This window comes from Dermacentor variabilis, chromosome 3, assembly GCF_050947875.1.
Source record: "Dermacentor variabilis isolate Ectoservices chromosome 3, ASM5094787v1, whole genome shotgun sequence".
In the NCBI taxonomy this organism is placed as follows: domain Eukaryota; kingdom Metazoa; phylum Arthropoda; class Arachnida; order Ixodida; family Ixodidae; genus Dermacentor; species Dermacentor variabilis.
This window is the reverse complement of record NC_134570.1, coordinates 98844883-98867189: the sequence shown is the minus strand read 5'-3', so window position 1 is coordinate 98867189 and position 22307 is coordinate 98844883. Positions and strand designations below refer to the sequence as shown.

Below are 22307 nucleotides of genomic sequence, written 5' to 3'. Positions count from 1 at the left end.
CATGATCACAGTATGAGATATATTTCTTTAGGTGTGGCAACAGCGTACCAAATCTGCAGATGTGGAAAAACAATGTGCAGTCACGGTGTGGTCAATCCACTCGGCAGCACAGCGAGGGTCAGATTTGTACAAACCTTGGTCCGATGTACCGCTGAGCATTGCGCGCATGCGCCCTGGCGTTTCAGCAAAGTGGCTGAGTGCAGTTTGTTAGAAAACAATGCTGTAACAGTGCACATTTCCCCAAGGTAAACAGTTCAGCTTCTCAGGCAACAAAACTATGATCAGAGTGTCTTCTTGCGGCAGCATTTTGCAAAAAAGCAGGGGACACTATCAGCCCTTCTTGCAAGGCAGTCTCTGTCCACACCCAAAGAGGTTGTGTTACACCGTGGTCCTGATGCCTTTGATGTGGGATCAATCCCATGAAGCATGTTGGTTAGCCAGGTAGCCTCTATAAAATAGGCCCCGTGGTTTGTTGGAAGGTGCCCTTAATCTGCCTTTATTGTCTAGTGTGCAGAGAGCTATGGACGGGCCTCGCTGAGTTGCCAGGAAGACTAGAGAACAATGTTGAAGTGCTGCCACATATTTCACTGCTGTGCTACCACAAATGTAAGCACTCAGAAATTTCAGAGACTGTTTGCTTTCTTAGGAGGGCAGTTTTTGAAGAAAGTAAGGTTTTTCAGACATTGCACACAGCACATTTAGAGAATGTTTGATCCAAATTGCTAAAGAAAGCAAGTAAGAAGGCATTGAGAAAGGTTTTGAATGAGAGCACTGAGAGAAGTCTTTCTAGGCTTAGTAGCCTTGTTTACTGTATGTGAAACAGAGTATAAGTGCAACAAAAAACAACAAGACATCATGCGGCCGCCATTGTCAGTCACCTTTCTTGCAGGCTGCCACAATGAGTTCACGTGCTCTTCCTTTTTTTTTTTCCCCTCAGGCAGTAAAAAACAAACAAAAAAACTCTTGCTTTTTTTTACTCACTTTCTGGCAACTTCGCACATACTGGGCAAACCAGGTGCGAACTTTGTCGTCACTGCCCAGCAACAGGCCGCTTACGAAAGCCACCAATTCTCCAGCTGAAGTGAACTCGTCATTCTGCTCTGTGCTGCGGCAGTGGTCCAGGCTCAGCAGGACGGCCAGGCCGGGCATTCGGCACAACTCCACCTGCGAGGGCCCAACCACGCAGAGCACAAAGGTTGGGTCATTCACAGAATATTTTCTGGAAAGCTTTGAACAAGCAGTGCCAGAAATAAGTATACTATGTATTAAAAACTACACCTTCCCATTTTGACCCTGTATACACAAACACGGTTCTATATCAAGAAAATTGGAGCAGTTTGTTTACTCTATTTCTGGTCACGGAGAGTACATTTGCACAAACACACAAACAAAAAAGAAAGAGAGAGAGAGAGAGAGAGAGAGAGAGAGAAAAGCAATGAAACATTATTTAGGCTAAAGCTCAATTAGTATATTAATAACGACTAATTAGCTTGCCAAACTGTCCCAACTGAAAACTCGTTCCACACATTAAAGATACAATTAGAGGCTACATGTTAAGTTTCCCATGCTTAAATAAATATATTGAGAAATCAAACATAGGGTGTCGTAAATTAAACATTGGGCGTCACAGGGTTAATCCACAGACCAACAAAAGCCATAGCTGCAGCACCCTAACAAACAAATGTGCAAGAGGAGTTTCAAAAGGGTAATACTACGCTGCACTAGCCTAATATATTGTGCATATCTCTTTTGAGCCAGCTTAAAGAGATGCATGCTAGGAAAAATTTGCAGTTCTGTCCCAAGTGCAAAGCAGTGGCCGTGACAGCCAGCAAACTGTTGGACACCGCTAACTGTCGGACGCAGCTGCACTTTGTGCTATACTTTTGTCGAGGAAAATCCTTATTTAGCGCACAATTCACACAGAAGCAAGAAGGCAACAGAACAAGTGCTTCCCGCTACGTCACCTTATGATGCAAACAATCCGCTTAGGAAAACCAAGGCTTTTGCTTTTCCTCTTTTGTCCCCTGTGCTGCACTGCGTCCTCTCTGGATTCAATTACACATTTCTTGCCCCTTGATGCTGGTTCCCGAGCCTCTCATGTGCCATAGTTGGCCTCTTGGATTATCCGTCCCCAACAATCCCGGGCTGCTCGAGGCAGTTCTGGACAATCCGGGACGACAAATCAATGAGGCCCAATGTCCACTTTGCCTTCGCACTTCTACTATGTTCTGGTGGTGAAGGTTTGAAACCAGTTGAGATGGTATCCTCAAACTTTTGTATCTAGTATTTTATTTGTTTGTAATGATGTTGACGTGCTAATGATAGTTACCAAGGGGCTTCTACCGCCTACGGCAACAACACAAAACAGCAATCTAGGACCTTCCCATTTAACCTCATTTAACAGATATAATGATGATGGCCGACAACAACGGCAAACAGCAATGACCTGCGGTGATGCTACAAATATGGCTGAAAAGTACTTGACACAACTTTGAAGAAAAAGTAAGATAGCACTTCGGAGTTGTATAAGAATATACCATTGCGCATAACTGTCAGGTCGACCAACAAAGCCAGTAAATTATTGGAGTACGTAAAAAATGTAGTTTCCGATAGCACAGATACAGAGTAGCCTCCATGCAAAATTTTATGTTTGAAGTTGGAGTTACTGAAAACAAAGAGCTCATAGAAATAGGTGTTTATGATACCAAGAAAGGAAAAAAAAATAGCGCCCCCATTAGCGCTCACCATCCAGTGAGGCACGACTCAGTGTGTCGAGAACCACCGCGGCTCCTTGGTGTGACCTCTTCAGATTAGGTGGTGCCAGCAGCACACTGAAAATCACAGAGGCAATGTGCTGGGATTTCCATTATGTACGCTAAACACCAGGTGCAAGCGTCGTCCGAGTTCTATTTAAAGGCTGTTAATAAGGATACTGTACAATTACAAGCCCTGCATCTATTGCCTCGATAGCTTACACTACTTCTTTAGCCCGCAAATCAATTCTGAAGAAACACATGAAATTTCCCAAATTATTGCATGTAGTCATAATTTTTTCTATGTCCCCTCCATTTCTGATTCTGAAGATATAATACTTGATTCTTGATTACTTCCTTTTTCCAGACTTCTACAGTGCTCTCGTGTTGAACATTGAAGCTAAATCCAATAACCAACCGTAACTCCTCTTTGGCAGTGGGAGCAGCACAACATCAGGCTGCACAAGTGTGACCAGTACTTGGCAATACTGGTACAACCTTCCATGACGAGTACAGCTTGGAAGTGAGGGTTAAAGGGTTGATAACCAATTCAGGCAAAGAAAAAAGTTTGCTGCAGCTGGCCTTTATTCAGACCTAACGTTCAACACGCACGAAACAGGAGGATCTCGACGGGGCACTCACCGCTTTGGCTCGCACTACCAGCGATTGTGCTGGGTTCATCCTGCACAGCAGATGCAGCGCCTGCATGCGCACACAGCCACCCGCTGTGTCCTCATCTTGCTTGTCCCCATTGGAGATCAGGGCAAGGCACACTACAAGGAAAACAAGGGAGCACATTCATTTTCTACACCTCCTACGCTTAAAGAATACTGGGGTAATGGTAATTTCAATAAGTCACATCAGCGGCGCACTAATCAAAAAAATTTGTTCTACTTTCATTTATTCCCTGTTCAAACAGCTAACGGGCAACTTTAGCGGATTTTTTGACACAAGGATTAACAATAATTTGCAAGGTGTTTTTCACACAGGCACGTGGATCCTGCATCAAACAGCGCAAGTGAGGGTTTAGATACAGTTCCTCCACAAATTAAATATGAAGACTAGTGTGTGCACTCTCTGTATGTCCTCTCAAAATGGATGACTTACACTGGCAGTTCTGTGCTTGCTAGTAACGCAATTAATTGAGGAGCTTAACATCCCGAAACTGCCCAGTTGGTCATCAAGGATGCTGCAGTGGAGCCCTCAGGATTAATTCTCACTACGTAGTGTTCTTGCCGAACGTGTCACCACAGGCACAGAAGTGCGGGCACTGACACCATGTGATTCTGCATCTGAACAACGTCTGGAAAACTATTATCGCTGTGAAACAAAATGTTAAAGAAATGGTTTTAGGCGCAAAAAATAAGACACAGACAACAGAACGACAGACACAGACAGGTGCCAGCCCGTGTCTGTCATTCTGCTGTCCGTGTCTTACTTTTGCACCTCAAACCATTTCTAAAAGCCATGTATGTACCAACTAGCCCAACAGCAGATGCTGCTAAAATATGTTAAAGGTTAACCTGTTTGTGGGCATAGTAGTTTCAGTAGCAATGTAACCTTCTTAAAGGATGGGTTTTGTTTCTGTACAAGTGATGTCACACAAGAATGTGTTGAATCTGGTGTGCATGAGCACACTGTATAAGGATCACTGCAAGTGCTCCTGTTTCTCGAATCATCATCATCATCATCATCATCATCATCATCATCATCATCATCCTGGTTACGCCCACTGCAGGGCAAAGGCCTCTCCCATACGTCTCCAACTACCTCGGTCATGTACTAATTGTGGCCATGTTGTCCCTGCAAACTTCTTAATCTCATCCACCCACCTAACTTTCTGCCGCCCCCTGCTACGCTTCCCTTCCCTTGGAATCCAGTCCGTAACCCTTAATGACCATCGGTTATCTTCCCTCCTCATTACGTGTCCTGCCCATGCCCATTTCTTTTCTTGATTTCAACTAAGATATCATTAACTCGCGTTTGTTCCCTCCCCCAATCAGCTCTTTTCTTATCCCTTAACGTTACACCTATCATTCTTCTTTCCATAGCTCGCTGTGTCGTCCTCAATTTAAGTAGAACCCTTTTCGTAAGCCTCCAGGTTTCTGCACCGTACATGAGTACTGGTAAGACACAGCTGTTATAAACTTTTTCTCTTAAGGGATAATGGCAACCTGCTGTTCATGATCTGAGAATGCCTGCCAATTGCGCCCCAGCCCATTCTAATTCGGATATTTCCATGATCTGGATCCGCAGTCACTACCTATCCTAAGTAGATGTATTCCCTTACCACTTCCAGTGCCTCACTACCTATCGTAAACTGCTGTTCTCTTCCGAGACTGTTAAACATTACTTTAGTTTTCTGCAAGTTAATTTTTAGACCCACCCTTCGGCTTTGCCTCTCCAGGTCAGTGAGCATGCATTGCAGCTGGTCCCCTGAGTTAGGTACTAAGCAAGGCAATATCATCAGCGAATCGCAAGTTGCTAAGGTATTCTCCATTAACTCTTATCCCCAATTCTTCCCAATCAAGGTCTCTGAATACCTCCTGTAAACATTCTGTGAATAGCATTGGAGAGATCGTATCTCCCTGCCTGACGCCTTTCTTTATTGGGATTTTGTTGCTTTCTTTATGGAGGAATGTGCACGTCATAACATTACCAGCGGTGTCGTGAGGAACAACTAACCAGTCAGCCTATTGTGGTGGGCTGACTGGTTAGTTGTTTCAGCTCTAATGCTGTGTTTAAAGCTTATTAAAGGTACTTTGTACACTTCTATACAACTATATCTTGTGTGGAAAGAGAGATAGTATATAGAACTGCTCCACGACATGGGCAAAAAAATTTCTTTAGTTAATTTTTGAAGGGTCCCTAAGCAGAGCCCACCGAAAATTTTTTTTGTGTCTAAACACGTTATAACAAAGTCACAAAACATGAAAATACTTTTGTTATATCCGATATTTGTTATAAGCATATATATTCATGACATGCTGATAAAGGAAAGAAACATTTTAGATTTCCTTCATTATATCTGATAATTCGTTTCATCCTTGTTCGTTACATCAAGATATTGTTACGAATGATGTTTATTTACAGGGTAAAACGGTGAAACGAGGTCCGAGAGGGAAGCTACAGGCTAGCCCCAGCCGGCGCAGAGTACTGAGAGGTCACGCGCGCACACTCTACTTCGTCTTTCTCTGCCTCAGCCGCAGCCGCGCAGTGCTGCGACATTTTCCCCGGGGGCAGACGAAGCTCGCCGAGCGAGTTAAAGGGACCTGTGATGGCACTGCTTGAGTCTGGCCTCGTGAACAACTTGCGTCGCCCGTGAACGCCGATTACTTGCCGTCACTTTGGCGACGACATAGTTCACATCGCTCAAGCGGTTGAGTATAACGAATGGTCCGGTGTAAGTGGCGAGAAACTTGCGGTACAATCCCTTTTTGCGAACAGGTGTCCACAACCAAACATAATCACCGGGAGTAAAACTGACGGGGAGATGCCGCGCATCATAGCGAATCTTGCTGTTGCCTTGTGAGGACAACGTCCTCAGATGCGCCAGTCGACGTGCTTCCTCAGCACGACACAGAGTTTGGGCGATGGAAGGATCCTGTTGGCACGATAAAGGTAGAATAGTGTCCAGAAAGCTCTGGGGTGCGCGGGCGTACAGCAAAAAGAACAGCGCATATCCAGTAACTTCGTGCTTGGCACTATTGTACGCGTACGTTACAAAAGGTAAGACGGCGTCCCAATTCTTGTGGTCAGCAGCGACATACATTGATAACATGTTGGTAAGGGTTCGATTCGTCCGCTCCGTGAGGCCATTGGTTTGCGGGTGGTAAGGAGTGGCATGACGATATGCAGAACCACAAAGCCGCAAAAGTTCTTCAACGACGTCGGCGGTGAATTGCCGTCCACGGTCACTGATGACAACACGGGGAGCGCCGTGACGGAGTATGACGTGATGCAACAAAAATGAAGAGACATCTGCTGCAGTGGCAGATGGAAGTGCCGCCGTTTCCGTGTAGCGAGTAAGATAATCTACGCATACTATAATCCAGCGGTAGCCAGCTGACGTCTTTGGGAGCGGGCCAAGCAAGTCGATGCCCACTTTTTCAAAGGGTAACGTCGGTGGCTTAACTGGTTGTAAATAGCCCGCTGGGGCCGTCGTCGTTTGCTTGTGGCGCTGGCAAACAGTACAGCTGGCGAGATACTGTTTCGTTGTTTTCCAGAGCTTGGGCCAGAAAAATCTCTGTCTAAGTCGGTGTAGTGTGCGTGTAAAGCCAAGGTGCCCGGACGTGATATCGTCATGCATACAACGAAGGACAGCCAAGCGCAGGTTTTCGGGCACAACTAGAAGCAATGGGGGACCATCAGCCGAGTAATTTTTTTTGTACAGCAAACCATTACGAAAAGTAAACGGTGTTGTTCCTGCTGGCTCACGTGCAGCTGCCCATAGGGATTTCAAGGTAGGGTCGCAACGTTGCTCGGTCTCGAAGGTACGCAGGTCTGGAAATTCGGAAGAGATGGAAACTAGGTAGTCGTCGAAGTCATCATCCTCAGCTTTAGTGTGCGGCGAAGGGAGACGGGATAGGCAATCAGCATCCGTGTGACAGCGTCCGCTCTTGTAGTTAACGGAGAAGCTGTACTCTTGAAGGCGCAAAGCCCAGCGGGCCAACCGGCCAGATGGGTCACGCAGCCCAACCAGCCAACAGAGTGAATGATGGTCAGTCACTATCGTGAATGCGCGGCCATGTAGATAGGGACGGAACTTCTGAATGGCGAAGACGACTGCTAGGCACTCGAGTTCAGTAACGGTGTAGTTTGTCTCCGTTTTTGTAAGCGTCCGACTAGTGTAGGCAATGACATGCTCATGGCCATCGCAGAGTTGAACAAGCACAGCACCAACACCCGCACCGCTGGCGTCAGTGTGCAGCTCAGTTGACGCCTCCGGATCAAAATGCCGCAGTACCGGTCCAGAAGTCAACAAAAATTTCAGCTGTTGAAACGCTGACTCGCAGTCAGCAGTCCACAAGTATGGGGTGTCTTTGTGAAGGAGAGACGTGAGGGGAGAGGCAAGCTGTGCGAAATTCTCGATAAAACGTCGGAAGTATGAACAAAGGCCCAAAAAGCTTCGCAGATTTTTCACCGTTTGTGGCTGTTGGAAGTCGCGAACCGCTGCTATCTTTTCAGGGTCTGGTCGTATGCCGTCTTTGTCGACCAGAAAGCCTAGTACGAGGGCTTGACGCTCACCGAAATGACATTTCTTCGAGTTTAAAATAAGGCCAGCTTGCTGGATACAGTCAAGAACGATCGACAGGCGCTGATTGTGCTCGTGAAATGTCCGGCCGTAGATAATGACGTCGTCTAAATAGCACATGCAAATTTCCCATTTGAGTCCGCGGAGCACGGTATCCATAAATCGCTCGAATGTCGCTGGAGCGTTGCATAAGCCAAAGGGCATAACGTTGAATTCAAAGAGACCGTCAGGTGTCACGAAGGCTGTCTTCTCCTTGTCTGAGGGGTGCATGGGAATTTGCCAATATCCTGACCGCAAATCAACAGAAGAGAAATACGACGCGGAGTGGAGGCAGTCGACGGCGTCATCTATTCGTGGTAGGGGGTACACGTCTTTCTTTGTGACGGTGTTTAGGCGGCGATAGTCCACACAGAATCTCCATGAGTTGTCTTTTTTCTTGACTAGGATCACAGGAGCAGCCCAAGGGCTAGATGATTCCTGGATCACTCCTTTCTGTAACATTTCTTCGACCTGCTCGGCGATGACTTTTCTCTCTGAAGGTGAAACGTGGTAGGGCTTCTGACGAATTGGCGTTGCTTGCCCTGTATGGATGCGGTGTTGCATACGAGACGCCGGTGGTGTATGGGACGCTCGTTGGCCTTGAGCAAAATCGAACACTGTGGCGTAGCGAGCGAGCACAGCTTCCAGCAGACACTGCTCACTAGAAGACAGCGACTTGTCAATCATGCGCTTAAAGTCAGCAGAATTATCATAGATGGAGTCGGGGTTGGATTTTTTTTCGGCAGTTGACATTTCGACCGTTCCGACGCTGACAATGGCTTGTTCATCAAAACTGGCCAGTTTAAGTCCTAGCGGCAATGTTATAGATTGGGTTGAAACGTTCACTGTCCACAAACGAGTACAACCATCAGTGGTAACCACGAGGGAGCGAGGGACTATCGCATTTTTCTTGAGCGCGTTGTTATAATCGGGCTCGGCTAAACCACAACAAGAACCTGTACGAGGGCGAGAAGTAGTGACTGGTACAAACATTGCAGTCTTAGGGGGCAAACACACATCTTGTGACACGGTGAGAACATCGGCGGCATCACTGGTGCTATCTGTCATTGAAGTTCGCGCGTCGCGGCGAAGAGAAATCGCGCCACTTCCACAATCCAAAGTTGCCCCCCACTCACGCAAGAAATCAATTCCTAAAATAATGTCATGCGTTGTACGTGCAAGCACAGTAAATTCACTTCTAAATGTCTGCTCTCCTATAATAACTGAAATAGAACAGACCCCAAGTGGGCGTAACATTTCCCCGCCAACTCCACGAAAGGTAGCGTTCCGATCCCAAGAAAACATAACTTTTTGTCCAAGACGATTTTTGAAGGACAGGCTCATAACAGAAACTGCCGCCCCAGTGTCAACTAAAGCAAAAGCACTCACATTGTCAACTAAAACGCACACTTTGTTTTTAAACAATTTTACACAAGGGGGTCTGGATGAAGATGAACATATTGCGGCCTCACCCCCGTCGGTCGCACCAGCTAGTTTCCCAGCGGCGGCGGTGATAACGAGCGATGACGAGGTGATGGAGAGCGTCGTTGTCGTGTCGGTGGTGGTGTCAGGCTGCGATCGGAAATGGGGGAGTCACTGCGGTTTGCGCGTCCCTGCTGCAGCCGCTGGAAGGAAGTGGGATATGGCCAGGGCTCATCAGCGGGCACGCGGGGCGTGTAGGAATTAAACCGTGGAGCACGCTGCTGGCGGCGGTGGCAATACCTAGCAATGTGTCCAGCCACACCGCAGCTGTAGCAAGTGCGGGAGTCGCGGCTTGTCGCGGGTGACACCGGTGACATGGGTGTCATGGGTAGAAACGCACTCTCAGGCTGGTTGTAGGAGGGAATAGCCCGCGGAACAAATCGTTGTGGTGCATCTTGTCGGCGTCCCAGACTTGTCGGTTGCGGTGGCAAGTTGCTGCTCTCCGTACGATCAGCATAGGTCCTGCAAGGTTCTCAGAAACTCTGAGGTGCCCAGGTGGACGGTGGCACACGAGAACGATGATCAAATGCACACTGATGACATACATGAGCGTCGTCAACAACTTTAAGGCGTTGAAGCTCTTCTTTAACTACTTGCCGAATCACTGAGGAGAGGTCGTCGTGGGTTGGGACGGACACACTGGCAACAGTAGTAACATTGTCCAATCGTCCAAACTTTGGCCCAATCCTTCTCATTTTCAGCGCTTCAAACGCCCGGCAGTGTTTCTTCAGATCAGACGGAGTACTAAGATCGTCCTTCGTTATAAGAAAATTATAAACATCTTCAGCGATTCCTTTAAGCAGATGTCCTACTTTGTCTTCGTCTGTCATGGTAGCGCTGACGATTCCACATAATTTCAGAACAGCCTCTATGTACGTTGTACACGTTTCGCCAGGTAATTGAGCTCGTCGGGAAAGCGTCTGCTCAGCCTTCTTTTTCTTAGAGATTGGGTCCCCGAAGCACTTGGTGAATTCTTCTACAAAGTTATCCCAGCTTGTTAGAACGCTCTCGTGGTTTTCAAACCAGAGGAGTGCGGTGCCAGCGAGAAAAAAAACCACGTTATCGAGCTGCTTCGTAGAGTTCCAGTGGTTGTGGCGACTCACTCTGTTGTAGTGTTTAAGCCAGTCGTCGACGTCTTCGTTGGCCTTCCCCGAAAAGGTGGGTGGCTCTCGCAGCGGTGTCCAGTAGCCAGCCTGACCTGCGTGATTGCTGTCTGGTCCGCCACAGGTGGGGTCGTCATTGCCTTCTCCGGAATCGGCCATGTCCGCTGCTTGTGGTCGTAAACCGGCCAAGCGCCTACTCCGTCGGACAGTTGGTAGAGCTAGGTCGTCCAGGATCGTCCAAGATTTACCCCGCACCTCCACCAAAGATGTTACGAATAATGTTTATTTACAGGGTGAAACTGTGAAACGAGGTCCGAGAGGGAAGCTACAGGCCAGCCCCAGCCGGCGCAGAGTACCGCGAGGTCACGCGCGCACACTCTACTTCGTCTTTCTCTGCCTCAGCCGCAGCCGCGCAGTGCTGCGACAATATGACTGTACAAACTGGTAGTTTTAGAGCACCACCTCCAGGGAATACTTCAATGCAAGTATTCTTTGAAAGGATACAGTAACAGCAGAGATAGAAGCAAACTAAGAGTAGAGGGGTAGCCTATTTTCTCTATGGTGTAAGGACGTGGATTATCCTTCCCACAGCAGAGCAGGAGCTCTACACCACTGCCTCAACCAGCAAGTACAAGCAACATTGCCCCCCCCCCACCCCCGCCCGTCGGCCTTCTCCCATATTAGAGCCAAGTGTTCACACTATGTTTAGATCACAAGTGCTGCCTCCTTTCCTTTTTTTTTATTTGCAATAGGAATTATACAAACAATTGCAGTGTATTCGCACTGTCATGCAGTACTGGTATCGACAGTGCATGCACATCCTGCGCGTAGAGGGTTAGGAGGCCTCCAGAGATGTGCAGTGTGTTTGGCTGCAAGAACGACAAAACCAAGTGAACACAAAGTCACGTTCCACTCAATCCGCTCTGCCAGAGCCAGGGCAGCGTTCTGCTGCCCTGGCTGTTGCTGCTGCTGCTGCTGCTGCTGCTGCTGGCATGAGCATTGTCCACACACACACCAGCGTTCTCGCTGAGCAGCTGTGTGCGTACCGCATCGTAGTGCATAACACTGGTCTAAGTGGAATACACAGTAAACGTCAAGCTAAAACAATCTAATCTTTCTTTTCTTTTTAATGCGTGCAGGCAAACAGCCACGGTCTTCCTTCAGTCTCATCTCGTGCATCATCAGGGTGCGACGCCCGTAACACTGTCACTGCGTTGTTGAGATATCTCAACAATGCACTAGCTGAATGCATGCGTATGAGAGACACTGCTCACCCTCAGAAAAGCTGTCCGGAGCATTGGCAATGAGTCGACAGAGGAGGTCTGGCCCATTCCTGAGGTGAATTAGCGTCTCTGCAATGTCCTGAATATGCAGGATTCCCGGGAGCTCTGAAAGAAATTGCATTTTTTTTTTCATTTAATGGTGCTACAAAGAAATATGCAGTCACAACATGTGAATGCAGCCTTGCTGAAAGAAATGGCACAGGCCAGGGGAGGTTCAAACAATGCAAGCGCTTTGCTTCGTTTAGTGGATACTAATAAGCAACACTGTGTTTGTTTATAAGGCAAAGTATTCTTCTTTTAATTGATTTGCATTGATTTGGCAGGAAAAGGTTGGTAACCAGAAGAAGAAATGTAAGGCAAAGTTTTTTTTTTTACTTTGTTCTCGCATCACAGTGCTGGTACATTAGATATCACATCAAAAATTTGGAAGTACTTTCACCTGTCTAGGTCGGTTGTTCAGAAAAAGTAATAAAATAATTACAAGGTTGGACGTTTCATTCCCTTAGAATGCGATGTAATTCTTTTTTACCTATGAACACACCGACTAAAGTCCCGAGAAGACACTGTCCGAATATTGTGACATCACAAGGCAGTAGCATGGAGGGCACTTCACGAGTCTCTCATTGTTGTCTTTCCTATCTTACCGAGACTCTCCTCACAGCAAGACTGATGCCCCTAGTATTCCAAAGTCTAATTTGCAAGCAAATATTGCCTGAAAACATCAGCGTTACTTCAGAATGCTGCTTATAAAACATGCTGTTACCACGCGTCTGCAGACTATGCCTGCTCAGCATGCTTGCCAAGTATACTCAAACCTCAATATAGCAAGCATGGATGCAACAAATCATTGGACATACTGAAGCGAATCTGAAATGTTTCTCGTCAATATCGGAATGTGAGGATATGTGCTTATACCAAACAGCGGATATAATGAAGGTGTTTGTGCTGCTTTGTCATAACCACATTTGACTACACGTCGAACATCAGAGCACTTACCTGCATGAGCAATGCACATGACGTCTGCAACTTCATCCAGATAGACATCATTGTCAAACAGGTCCGACGACTTCGTGCCCATTTCAGTTCGGCTATCCTTGACCTAGTAATGTGAGCATTGAAGTTAGTAGATGGCACTGTAGGTTTTGAAGTGCAGTACAATTTATTTCAGTTCATTCAATACTCAGAGGTACTAGTGCATTTTAAACGCTCCTCCTGACGAGAGATTAAGATAATTCAAAACAAATCTGCATGGTCTACAAGGGTTGAATTAACGGATGTCGACTGTACACAGCTAACGAACAAGCACAGCGGCTTTTAAATACAATGAATCTGTGACGTGGACTAACAATAAAATTTTCCTAGTTATGTGGACAAGTAAACCTACTGTCTTCTTTTTTTCCTTCGTGCACCATGGAAGACTGGAGAAATACAAGATGATGTCAGTCAAATTAGTCACCAGTTATCTGGTCACTACTGTGTATCTATGCAAAACATTAGACGACCATCTCACACAGGCAAAAATAGGTACAACTAATATCCGAGTCAGACAAGGGGTCTTAATGGCGAACGTGCGTTTTAGTCGATAAAATTGTCAAGGCCCATCAGTTCTGGCGCAGCCGAATCCAGACATCAAATGTCTCAGTTGCTCCCAAGGCCACTACGTTCAGTTGTGGCGGTTTTTCAATTTGAATGAACAGTCTCGACAAGTCGACGGCGACAGGGTTGAGTGACCAATGAGCGGGCAACACTTCTCACTTGAGCAATGAAAGCCAAAAGTTCGCTGAGCACCAGTCGCAACTTCCTGGCAGCGTCACTCCTTTCGAATTCGAGTGCCAAGGAATTTTGGAGCGACGATACCAATATGCTGTCCCCGGAGTGGGGTCCAAGTTTCAATCTGGAAAAAAAAAAAGAAGGGTGGGAGGGGAATTTATTACACGACCCTGAACTCAAACGAGCAGCAGAGAGGACGCGCGTAGTTTTACCGAAGCTGTTGTTCCTTCTTCACATCGAGCTCGAGCGCGTGGAAATCGATAGACAACAGGGCCACCAGTGAATTAACGAGCTCTATGCCGGAGAGTATCTTCAGCACAGTTTTCTTCTTCTGTCCCCAATCTTTTCGCTGGTCCAGAGGGGAACACAACGCCATGCGAACGAGACATGGAAGTAGAGGCCGCAGCTCCCATTCTGGCAGAGCAGCCAAGCTATCAACGTCAACGTTTTGTATCGCGTCGTACGCTCTAGGCGTGACTGGAACTTTAAAGCTGGAGGCAAAGCCTTCTCTAGCCATTGTCAAAAGCCGAACACGAATTCTGTAGTTGAATACACACTTTAGCACGTCCGCCCGGCATCAGACATCATAATCGATTGATGCTCATTGCACTGAGGCTGACTGAAACAACGAAAGCATTTCAGTGAAGATGCAGTAAAGCCAGGGAAGCCACGACGCCACTTGAAGCTCTAGCTTATTGTTTATAAACTTGTTCAATCTTACGATCTAATATTGTTTCAGTTGTTTACTTGCTTCGCTTCTCCGTTCTACATCAGCAATGGCACTTCGATTCAAGGAAGGCCACGGCACCGCAAACGAAAAGGCGCAGGTCACAGATTCTCTCACTATAACATTGTGAGAAACTCTATGGCGCAGGTGGTGCCAGTTTCGGTATGCCGGGCTGCACCCACTCACTGCAGGGTTCAAGGGCGCCCTACGGCCCTATGCCTCCTATGCCTACACCGCGGCGGCACCTAGCCTCGCACACCGTTCAATCGAGCACGGAGGTGCAGCGTGCACCGCTGTACCTCGGGGTACCTAGGCGCAGAGAAACTTGGCTGAATCGAATAAGATAAAAGAAACTCGCCCAGTTTCCATCTTGCACATCACGGTTTTCGTTCTTTGTTGCGTGCACTATGTGGAAACAAAACATGAAGTAATGAAATGCGCACAGTAAGGATAAATTAAGAAGTGTATGTGTTTTTCTCGTATACACCACCTTCGTCCATTAAATGTGAGCTGCATGTGGATGCCCACGCATCTCGGTCTTTGTTTCAGTGCGCCTGCATACCGACAACAGCAGCGCGTATCCTCACCCAGTTTTGCAACGTTGCATTACGTAACTTCTGTTCACTGCGACAGAGACAATGCCACACCGTCAAATTAGCTGACCTGCCCCTACAGAACACCAAGTCAAAGCAGTGGAGTTGCAAGCCATGTACCGTTTCTCTTTGGCAGGCGGCAGCAGCAGTGTGGGTGGAAGTCCGCATATGGGCCAGTCACCATGCAAATATGTATAGGTGTTCTGTGGTCATAGCAGGCCATCAGCCACGTCACGTGCAACATGGATCACTAATTCTCTCTGGACCAGCAATATTATGGCTACTCTTCAGGGACGACGTTGGAAATTAATTGCAGGTGCTGACGTTCCCCGTCACATAATAGTTATTCTGACTTTGCCCTGCAGCAAGATACAGCCCGTGGTACCACTTTAAAGCCAGTATAGCTCGCGTCTCTCTAGCTCGAGGGCTCTTATCTAAAAGTATTGAAAAAGAGAAATCATTTTTCTCGGCAACTACTGCACCAAATTTGTTTATATTTGTTACGTTTAAAAGCAGTGAAAAGCTAGCGACTATAACGGTAGCAAGAATTCGATTTAGGCTACCCATTCCTTAATAAAAATTGTTGAAAATCGCCAACTTTCAGAAAACGAAACTATCAAGATTGCAACTCTGTAACTCAACAATGAAAAATGGTATCACAATTATGTAAATTACATCTAATAGCACATCTAAAGCGTACAACAATAAGTTTATTGACTGGAAAAGGCAGAGAGGTCGACCAGAAAGTGGAGTATCATGGCCTGCTATTCTGCACAAGGGAAAGGGAAAAGGAGAAGGAAGAGCGTCACAATGGGGTATTATGATGGGAGCAACGACATGAAAGAACACATCGCATAAGTTCTACCACCACAAGCGTGAGTCCAGGCCTGTATAACCTAAGAAACGTGAGAAAGCATGCATTGCCTCTATTGTCTGCCAACTCTCCGGCCATGTGCCTAACAGGAGGTCCTCCGATAGTGGTCTTCTGTCTAAATGCCTCAAGGTAGCTGCCAGTGTCAGTCTTTTGCATGCATACGCAGTGCATACCATGAGCACATGGTCTATAGTCTCAACAACGCCACACGCTGAACACCCCAGGGAGTCCGCCAGTCCCAATGATCTGCAAGTACCTGTACGTGAAAGCGACGCCTAAACGTAGTCTGTGTGTCAGGCAGGCATGAGGGCGTAGAATTCCACGAGGAACAGAAAAATGCCTAGCGGGATCCAGCCTTTTAAGGCGGACGTCGCGAGCGTCTGGCTGGGCCCAGTATTTTCTCATCGCACTCCTCATCAATTCCGACAGCAGGCATTTGAGGTCCGGTCTAGGGAACGGTACAACAGTTCACAGGCCATTGCTGAGGGCACGCCTTGCTTCAGAATTAGCCACCTCATTACCATTGAGCCCACAGTGTCCCAGTATCCACTGGAACATTATTCGGTGGTCTTTTTCTTTAGTGCATGAAAGGAGCTCGGTGATCTCCATTCTCCATTCTCCAGCACATTCTCCTCAGTAACTGGCAATTTCCATACTTAGGTGGCTTTACGAGACTGTAAATGGATAGCATGCTGTATAATTGCAAAAACGTCGGCAAGCAGGGATGTTCATTTTGGCCCCCAGCTTGGCATATGACACCAAAAAACTTTTCCAGAACGTCTTGGTTAAACTTTGCAGTTAACACATATTTGAAATCACATTTCTTTAACAAGTAGTTTGAGAGATGAATTGTCGACAGAATAGTCACTTGCAAGCCCTCAGCTGTTGTTTGTCAGAGAAAACTTTGAGGGAGAGTTCGTCCTGCCTTGACCTCTTCCTCCCAATCATTAAGTCACTGTAGAGAGGATTCCAGCACTTCAAAATCCTTTCCGCCTAATCTAAGACCTTTCTTAGGGTGTCTGCGATTCATCTCATCAAAAAAGTTGTTAATTCGCACTGTGAAATCGACGGTGGCTTTGACATATTCAAGGCCCGGTGTACCTTTGTTAGAATACAACTCTAAACCCTTCGCAACACTAATACTAATTTCACGGCTTGCTCACACGAATAGCATAGCTTGTCGTCGCACAAAAAGAATGAAAACAAGGGCGCAACATGGCACCAACTGCTTCGACTTGACGGGGACCGCTCGTCCACAAAGGCGCAATAGGAGCCGGCTCGCCCGATTTGTCGGCCCCACGACCGCTTCTGCCATCTGGTGGCGTGATGGAGCGGAGGTACCGAAGTTCAATGCAGCCTGTGCACAGCAGCGGCGCTCCGTCGTTCCACCTGTACTTCTAACACCGTGGGTAGGGCGACTGCGTTTCCGAGTACCAAGTGATGCCAAACCAAGCGCATGCTCTCTCTTCCCCCACACCGCACACGCCGCCCGAAGTGGGAGGCTTGAGATGCCCTCGCAATTCAAGGCATGCTATAGAAACCCTATCGTTGATGGTCGTGTCACTCTCAGTCCACTAAAGACATGACACAGCATATTCGCGCCAGTTTGGAGCATGCATTTGACATAGTGATTGAGTTCATGTCGATTCCAGCAAACTTATAGCTTCCGAGAGTCTGTTCTCGCATACTGGTTGTGTGGCCATTTAAAGAAGGTGTCAGTTTCACCCAAACATCCTAGGCAATTGACCTCCACTCTGCAGAAGAGAGCATGTGGCTTAACATCCTAAATCCGTAACTTTCTTTTCTCCGGTGCATACTGCAATTTCTTGCATATTTCAGTCGATTTCGCCTTTGCCATTTTTTATTTCCTGTTTAACTGCACTGCTCAGGAATTCACTAGTGTCATGTATGCTTTAAGTGCCGTTTTATAACATACATCCATTGTCTATGTTTTCAACGGCCACTAGTGCCAACTATATTTAGTATTTAACAAATTAATGATTTTTCTTTATCAAACTTTCTACACTTGTATTTATAACTTGGTTCCACCTCTCAAACATTAAATACAAAACTAGATAACTTTCTTTCAGCCATTACAAAGTGCCCAGCAAAATATTGATTAATCAATTAATCGATGAAAAACCCTGCATCGAAAGCAATTAATCGATTAAAGGCTAAATTATTAATGATTAATCGTTAATCGAGTAAAATAAATGAATCGACCATCCCTATGCGCATTGTCATAGGTGTCGTTCTGGTGCAAAATAGCAAAATCTTTTCGTGTTGGTTTCTGCTCAACTCTCCCCACTTCACATTCTTCTACAACACTCTGCGCACCCCAACCCGAGCCATGGCATCTTTCCCTTTCTTTGCAAGTGGCCTGTTGATTTTATCCCCCATAGTTTATCACGGATGGCAACAGAACACCTTTTCTGCTGGCGTTCTTTTCAGTTCAGCCCCCACCACTCACTTTTTAGTACTTGCCATGTCGCCGCTTCCTGCTTTCGTGCTGGGTTTTGGATATACGTTTGTGTTACGCTATGCATATGTGTGCCATTTGTCACTTAGCTGGTTCTGGTCTAACCTATGGGGCAAAACTGGCGTGCAATCACCAAACAGAAGCCATAACAGTCATACATACAGTGCAATATATGCTCAGCTGTCGAAAGAAAGCACAAGCCTGTTTCCTCTTATCTAGCTGTTATTGCCCAAAAGCATAAATGCATTTATACACGGCTGCTAAGGGCAAAGCAACCTTTTTTTAAAGACGGTGAGAAAGTGTCCGCAATCCCCAGACAATGCTGCCATTAACATGCGAGCCAAATAATACACTGCATGCAGCAGGGAGCCTGCAATCTTGAATACAAGTGACTGCTCTCTCCATCCTGCAGCTTTCGAGTCCCTCACATACCCACACTTGTCTCGTCTACACGCAATCTACCCTGACAGTTATACGTCCCGAACATGTCCCTGGTGTAGCAACCACACAGCGACACTCGCGCACTGTGGGAGTCTCTCACACTCGTACTCTTGGGACAAAGGAACGACAACACAGTGGTGCAAACAATCACAAGGACATTTATTGCACCTTTCATAGATCAATGCCTGCTAGCCGAGTTGCTATCCACAAAACATGCCGATGGGCGCGCGACAAATCTAGAAGTCCGACTTACCGCGACCTGGTAGCGAGCGAATATGTTCGCCCCATGCTGGATCCCAACGCCTGGTCCTTCGCGTCCTTCCATCGGTCACGCGAATCGTGGCGCGTTCGAAGGCGGTCTCGCAGGCATCGGTCGCCGCGCGCGCGGAATGTCCACGCCGCGCGCCGACCCGCCGGGGAGGAGGGTCGCTGCACGTGCGGCACGGCACGTCCGTCCCGCTTGCTGTCTCGAACCCCAAGAGAGACGGAGCGCCTTGTCTCCCGGCGCCCGAGTAACCCCGCAGCGGCGCGACGCTCGCGCCATCTCTCGCACCGCGCTTGTACCACTCCAACCGCCGCGGGCGCCAGGCCACGCGAGGGGCGAAGCCGCCCTGCAGGAGACGAGCCATGCGGGAAAACTAGATCTCAGGGGAGGCGTGAGAGTCACGCATCCCCACAGCACATAACATACGAATGCACCGACCGTCCGGGCGACGCAATTTCGCCACGAGTCACAACACACACACTCACTACGTGGTCTTGGGAGGCGAGACTCTCCGAACTGGACCTGGGAAGCCAACTGGCGACCCTCGACCAGGCCCGGCGAGCCGCGATCGCCAGTGGAGCCCTGTCAGAGGGAACCACCCAGGAATAAACCGCGCAACGGTTTCTGCAATAATAAAGTTCCTCCTCCTCCTCCTTCGAGTCCCTCGCCCTATTATGCACCCCACTTATGAAGTCATATATAGGCAATTGTTTGAGCTGCTTCTGCGTACGCATGTACATCCCTTAATATAGCCCAGCCTGTCCTGTCCCCAGACCTTTGTCAAACGCTAATTCCTTGAATGGTTACCACAAATTGTGTCTCCACAAGCGTTGATCACAGGGCTCTTGTAGAGCAGCTTCCTCTTTCGATTGGTTGTCGGTGCAGCCAGCGATGGCATAATGCCTCCTGGATAAATAACCTTTTACATCCCGCTCACCAGATGCGGTAAGAACACGTCTAAAGCAAACAGCTCAGCAGATGTGGCAAGGACACATCAGCAAACACAACGACATATGAACATGCATCGCAATTAAGTGCATCCATTTTCTCCCGTCTCCTGCAGTCCTCGCAGCCATCACCAGAAGGCAGCAGCGTGGTTGACATTCACGCTATGAAGCTATAAAAAATGTGATTTATAGATCTAGACAACAGCGCGGCGTGCCATATGTTCTTGTAATAAATTTCTCACACCATCAAGTTGGCTGGCCGACCACTGCAGAACATCAGTTAAGCTAAAGCAGTGGAGTTGCAAGCCACCGCTTCTCTTTAACAGGAAAAAGCGGTATTGTGGATATGGAAGTCCGTATGGTGCCCCAGCATATGCTCAACCTGGTAACCCAAATGGTCACAGCAGGCCATCAGCCATGTCACACAACATAGATCAGTTCTTGTTGGACCGCTTGGTCGCCTCTGGGGGAGGACTGGGAATTGTAAGTGCTGCTCCAGTTCCCCTTCTGACACAGAATAGTTCTGATGCCTAGCTGCTTGGAGTAAGACACAGAGGAGGGACTTTTCTCCTCCACAAACCTTGGCGACCATAGCATTGTGGTACCATCACAGAAGCTTTTACTGCAGCACCCATAATAATGATGAACTGATGATAAAAATGTGTTGGAGTGCATATTGCAGGCATTGCCAGATCCTGACTGGGAGCTTACCACTATGATTGAAAAGAAGTGTGTACAATCACTGCATTCTACTAGTGCTGACATATGGGGTAGAAACTTGGAGGTTGACAAAGAAGGTTGAGAACAAGTTAAGGACCACGCAAAGAGCGATGGGACAAAAAATGTTAGGCATAATGTTAAGAGACAGGAAGAGTGCGATGTGGATCAGAGAGCAAATGGGGATAGCCAATATTCTAATTGACATTAAGAGAAAGAAATGGAGCTAGGCAGGCCATGGAATGCGTAGGCTGGATAGCCGGTGGACCATTAGAGTTACAGATTGGCTGCCAAGAGAAGGGAAGTGCAGTTGAAGACGGCAGAAAATTAGGTGGGTGCAAGTTCGAATCAGTTGGCGCAGGATAGAGGTAACTGGAGATCACAGGGAGAGGCCTTCATCCTGGCAGTGGACATAAAAATAGGCTGATGATGATGAACCTCACGGACATCACGCAGGGGTATGTGCCAGCCTCAAAGCAGTTTTTTTAAGACTTGTAAATAGATGTAAACATGGTTTACCTCCATCAACATCTCATGAACATCTCATGTCCTGTCTTTTTCAGCAGCAGTAATTTGTAGGTGCAGTGGAAAAAGTTGTCACTACATTTGCTAACATTTTGGAAGACTTGTTTTCTCCCCAAGTGGCATTTTTGACAGACGTGCACTGCATAGCATTGTCATCACTGCCCCCCACCCCTCAGGACCGACCTTATATGTAACACCACTATATGAGGTGATCATTTTTAAGTTTTACATAATAATATTTAAAAATTACCTGTTGCAGATAGTGCAATTCCAGTGCTTGAGCTACATTATTCCGAGAGATGGACATTACTCGCACAAGAAATTGAAACACAGATTCAACTAATTTAAAATATATTAATGAACTTCTTAATTACCTTGTGGCACATATGCCAATTAACAAAATGTAGCCAGTCAGTTTGTAAAGCGTATCCACTTAGAATGAATTTACAAAATGACACCAGTTCGGAGATATGCATAAACAAACTCACCATAAAGATGCACTGGTGTTCCACTCACTTCTTTAAGAAATTGCTGTGTTATGCATTAAAGCACAAAAGTAACTGCAACACTCATGTATTCGATCCAACAATATTGGAAATATCATGAAGTTGGTGTTACACTGGAAATTAATTTCAAGTGAATACGTCTTGTAAACTCACCGGCTACAATTTACAAATTGCTACATGTGCTGTAAGGTAACCAAGAAGTTAATTAGTTGAATATGAGTTTTGATTCCTTGTGCTAATAACGTCTGCCTCTTCGAGTAATCCAGCTCAAGGGCAAAGATTATGCCATCTGCCACAGGCGTTTGTTAAAATTCGGGACACCTTAAAGATGATCACCCCATATATGATCATTGACACTACAGAGGAATAAATATACTACACTGCTGTCCACTTTTCCTGTGCACAGCAGGTTCAATTCGCTGTCTTCTGCGGCACATTTTCTTATATTAACAATATCTTCAAATTAATCCATACATATTCGATTGTCTGCGAACAATCCTGTTTCGTTTAGAGAAATAACTTGTATTGATGATCAGTATATGATCTAAA

The 22307-nt window shown here is 46.8% G+C and overlaps 1 protein-coding gene across 1 annotated transcript in view; it reads right to left on the bottom strand.

The window, feature by feature from the left end:
• Positions 1-14300, bottom strand: part of IntS2 (integrator complex subunit 2) — a 59289-nt gene extending 44989 nt beyond the window's left edge. Inside the window, exons 1-6 of the mRNA XM_075686029.1 lie at positions 13897-14300; positions 13670-13808; positions 12911-13013; positions 11906-12019; positions 3396-3526; positions 982-1164 (exon numbers count right to left, since the gene is read on the bottom strand). Coding sequence (XP_075542144.1) covers positions 982-1164; positions 3396-3526; positions 11906-12019; positions 12911-13013; positions 13670-13808; positions 13897-14201 — 975 coding nt within the window. The 5' untranslated portion in view covers positions 14202-14300. The remainder of the gene's footprint in view (positions 1-981; positions 1165-3395; positions 3527-11905; positions 12020-12910; positions 13014-13669; positions 13809-13896) is intronic.
• Positions 14301-22307: the final 8007 nt, after the last annotated feature.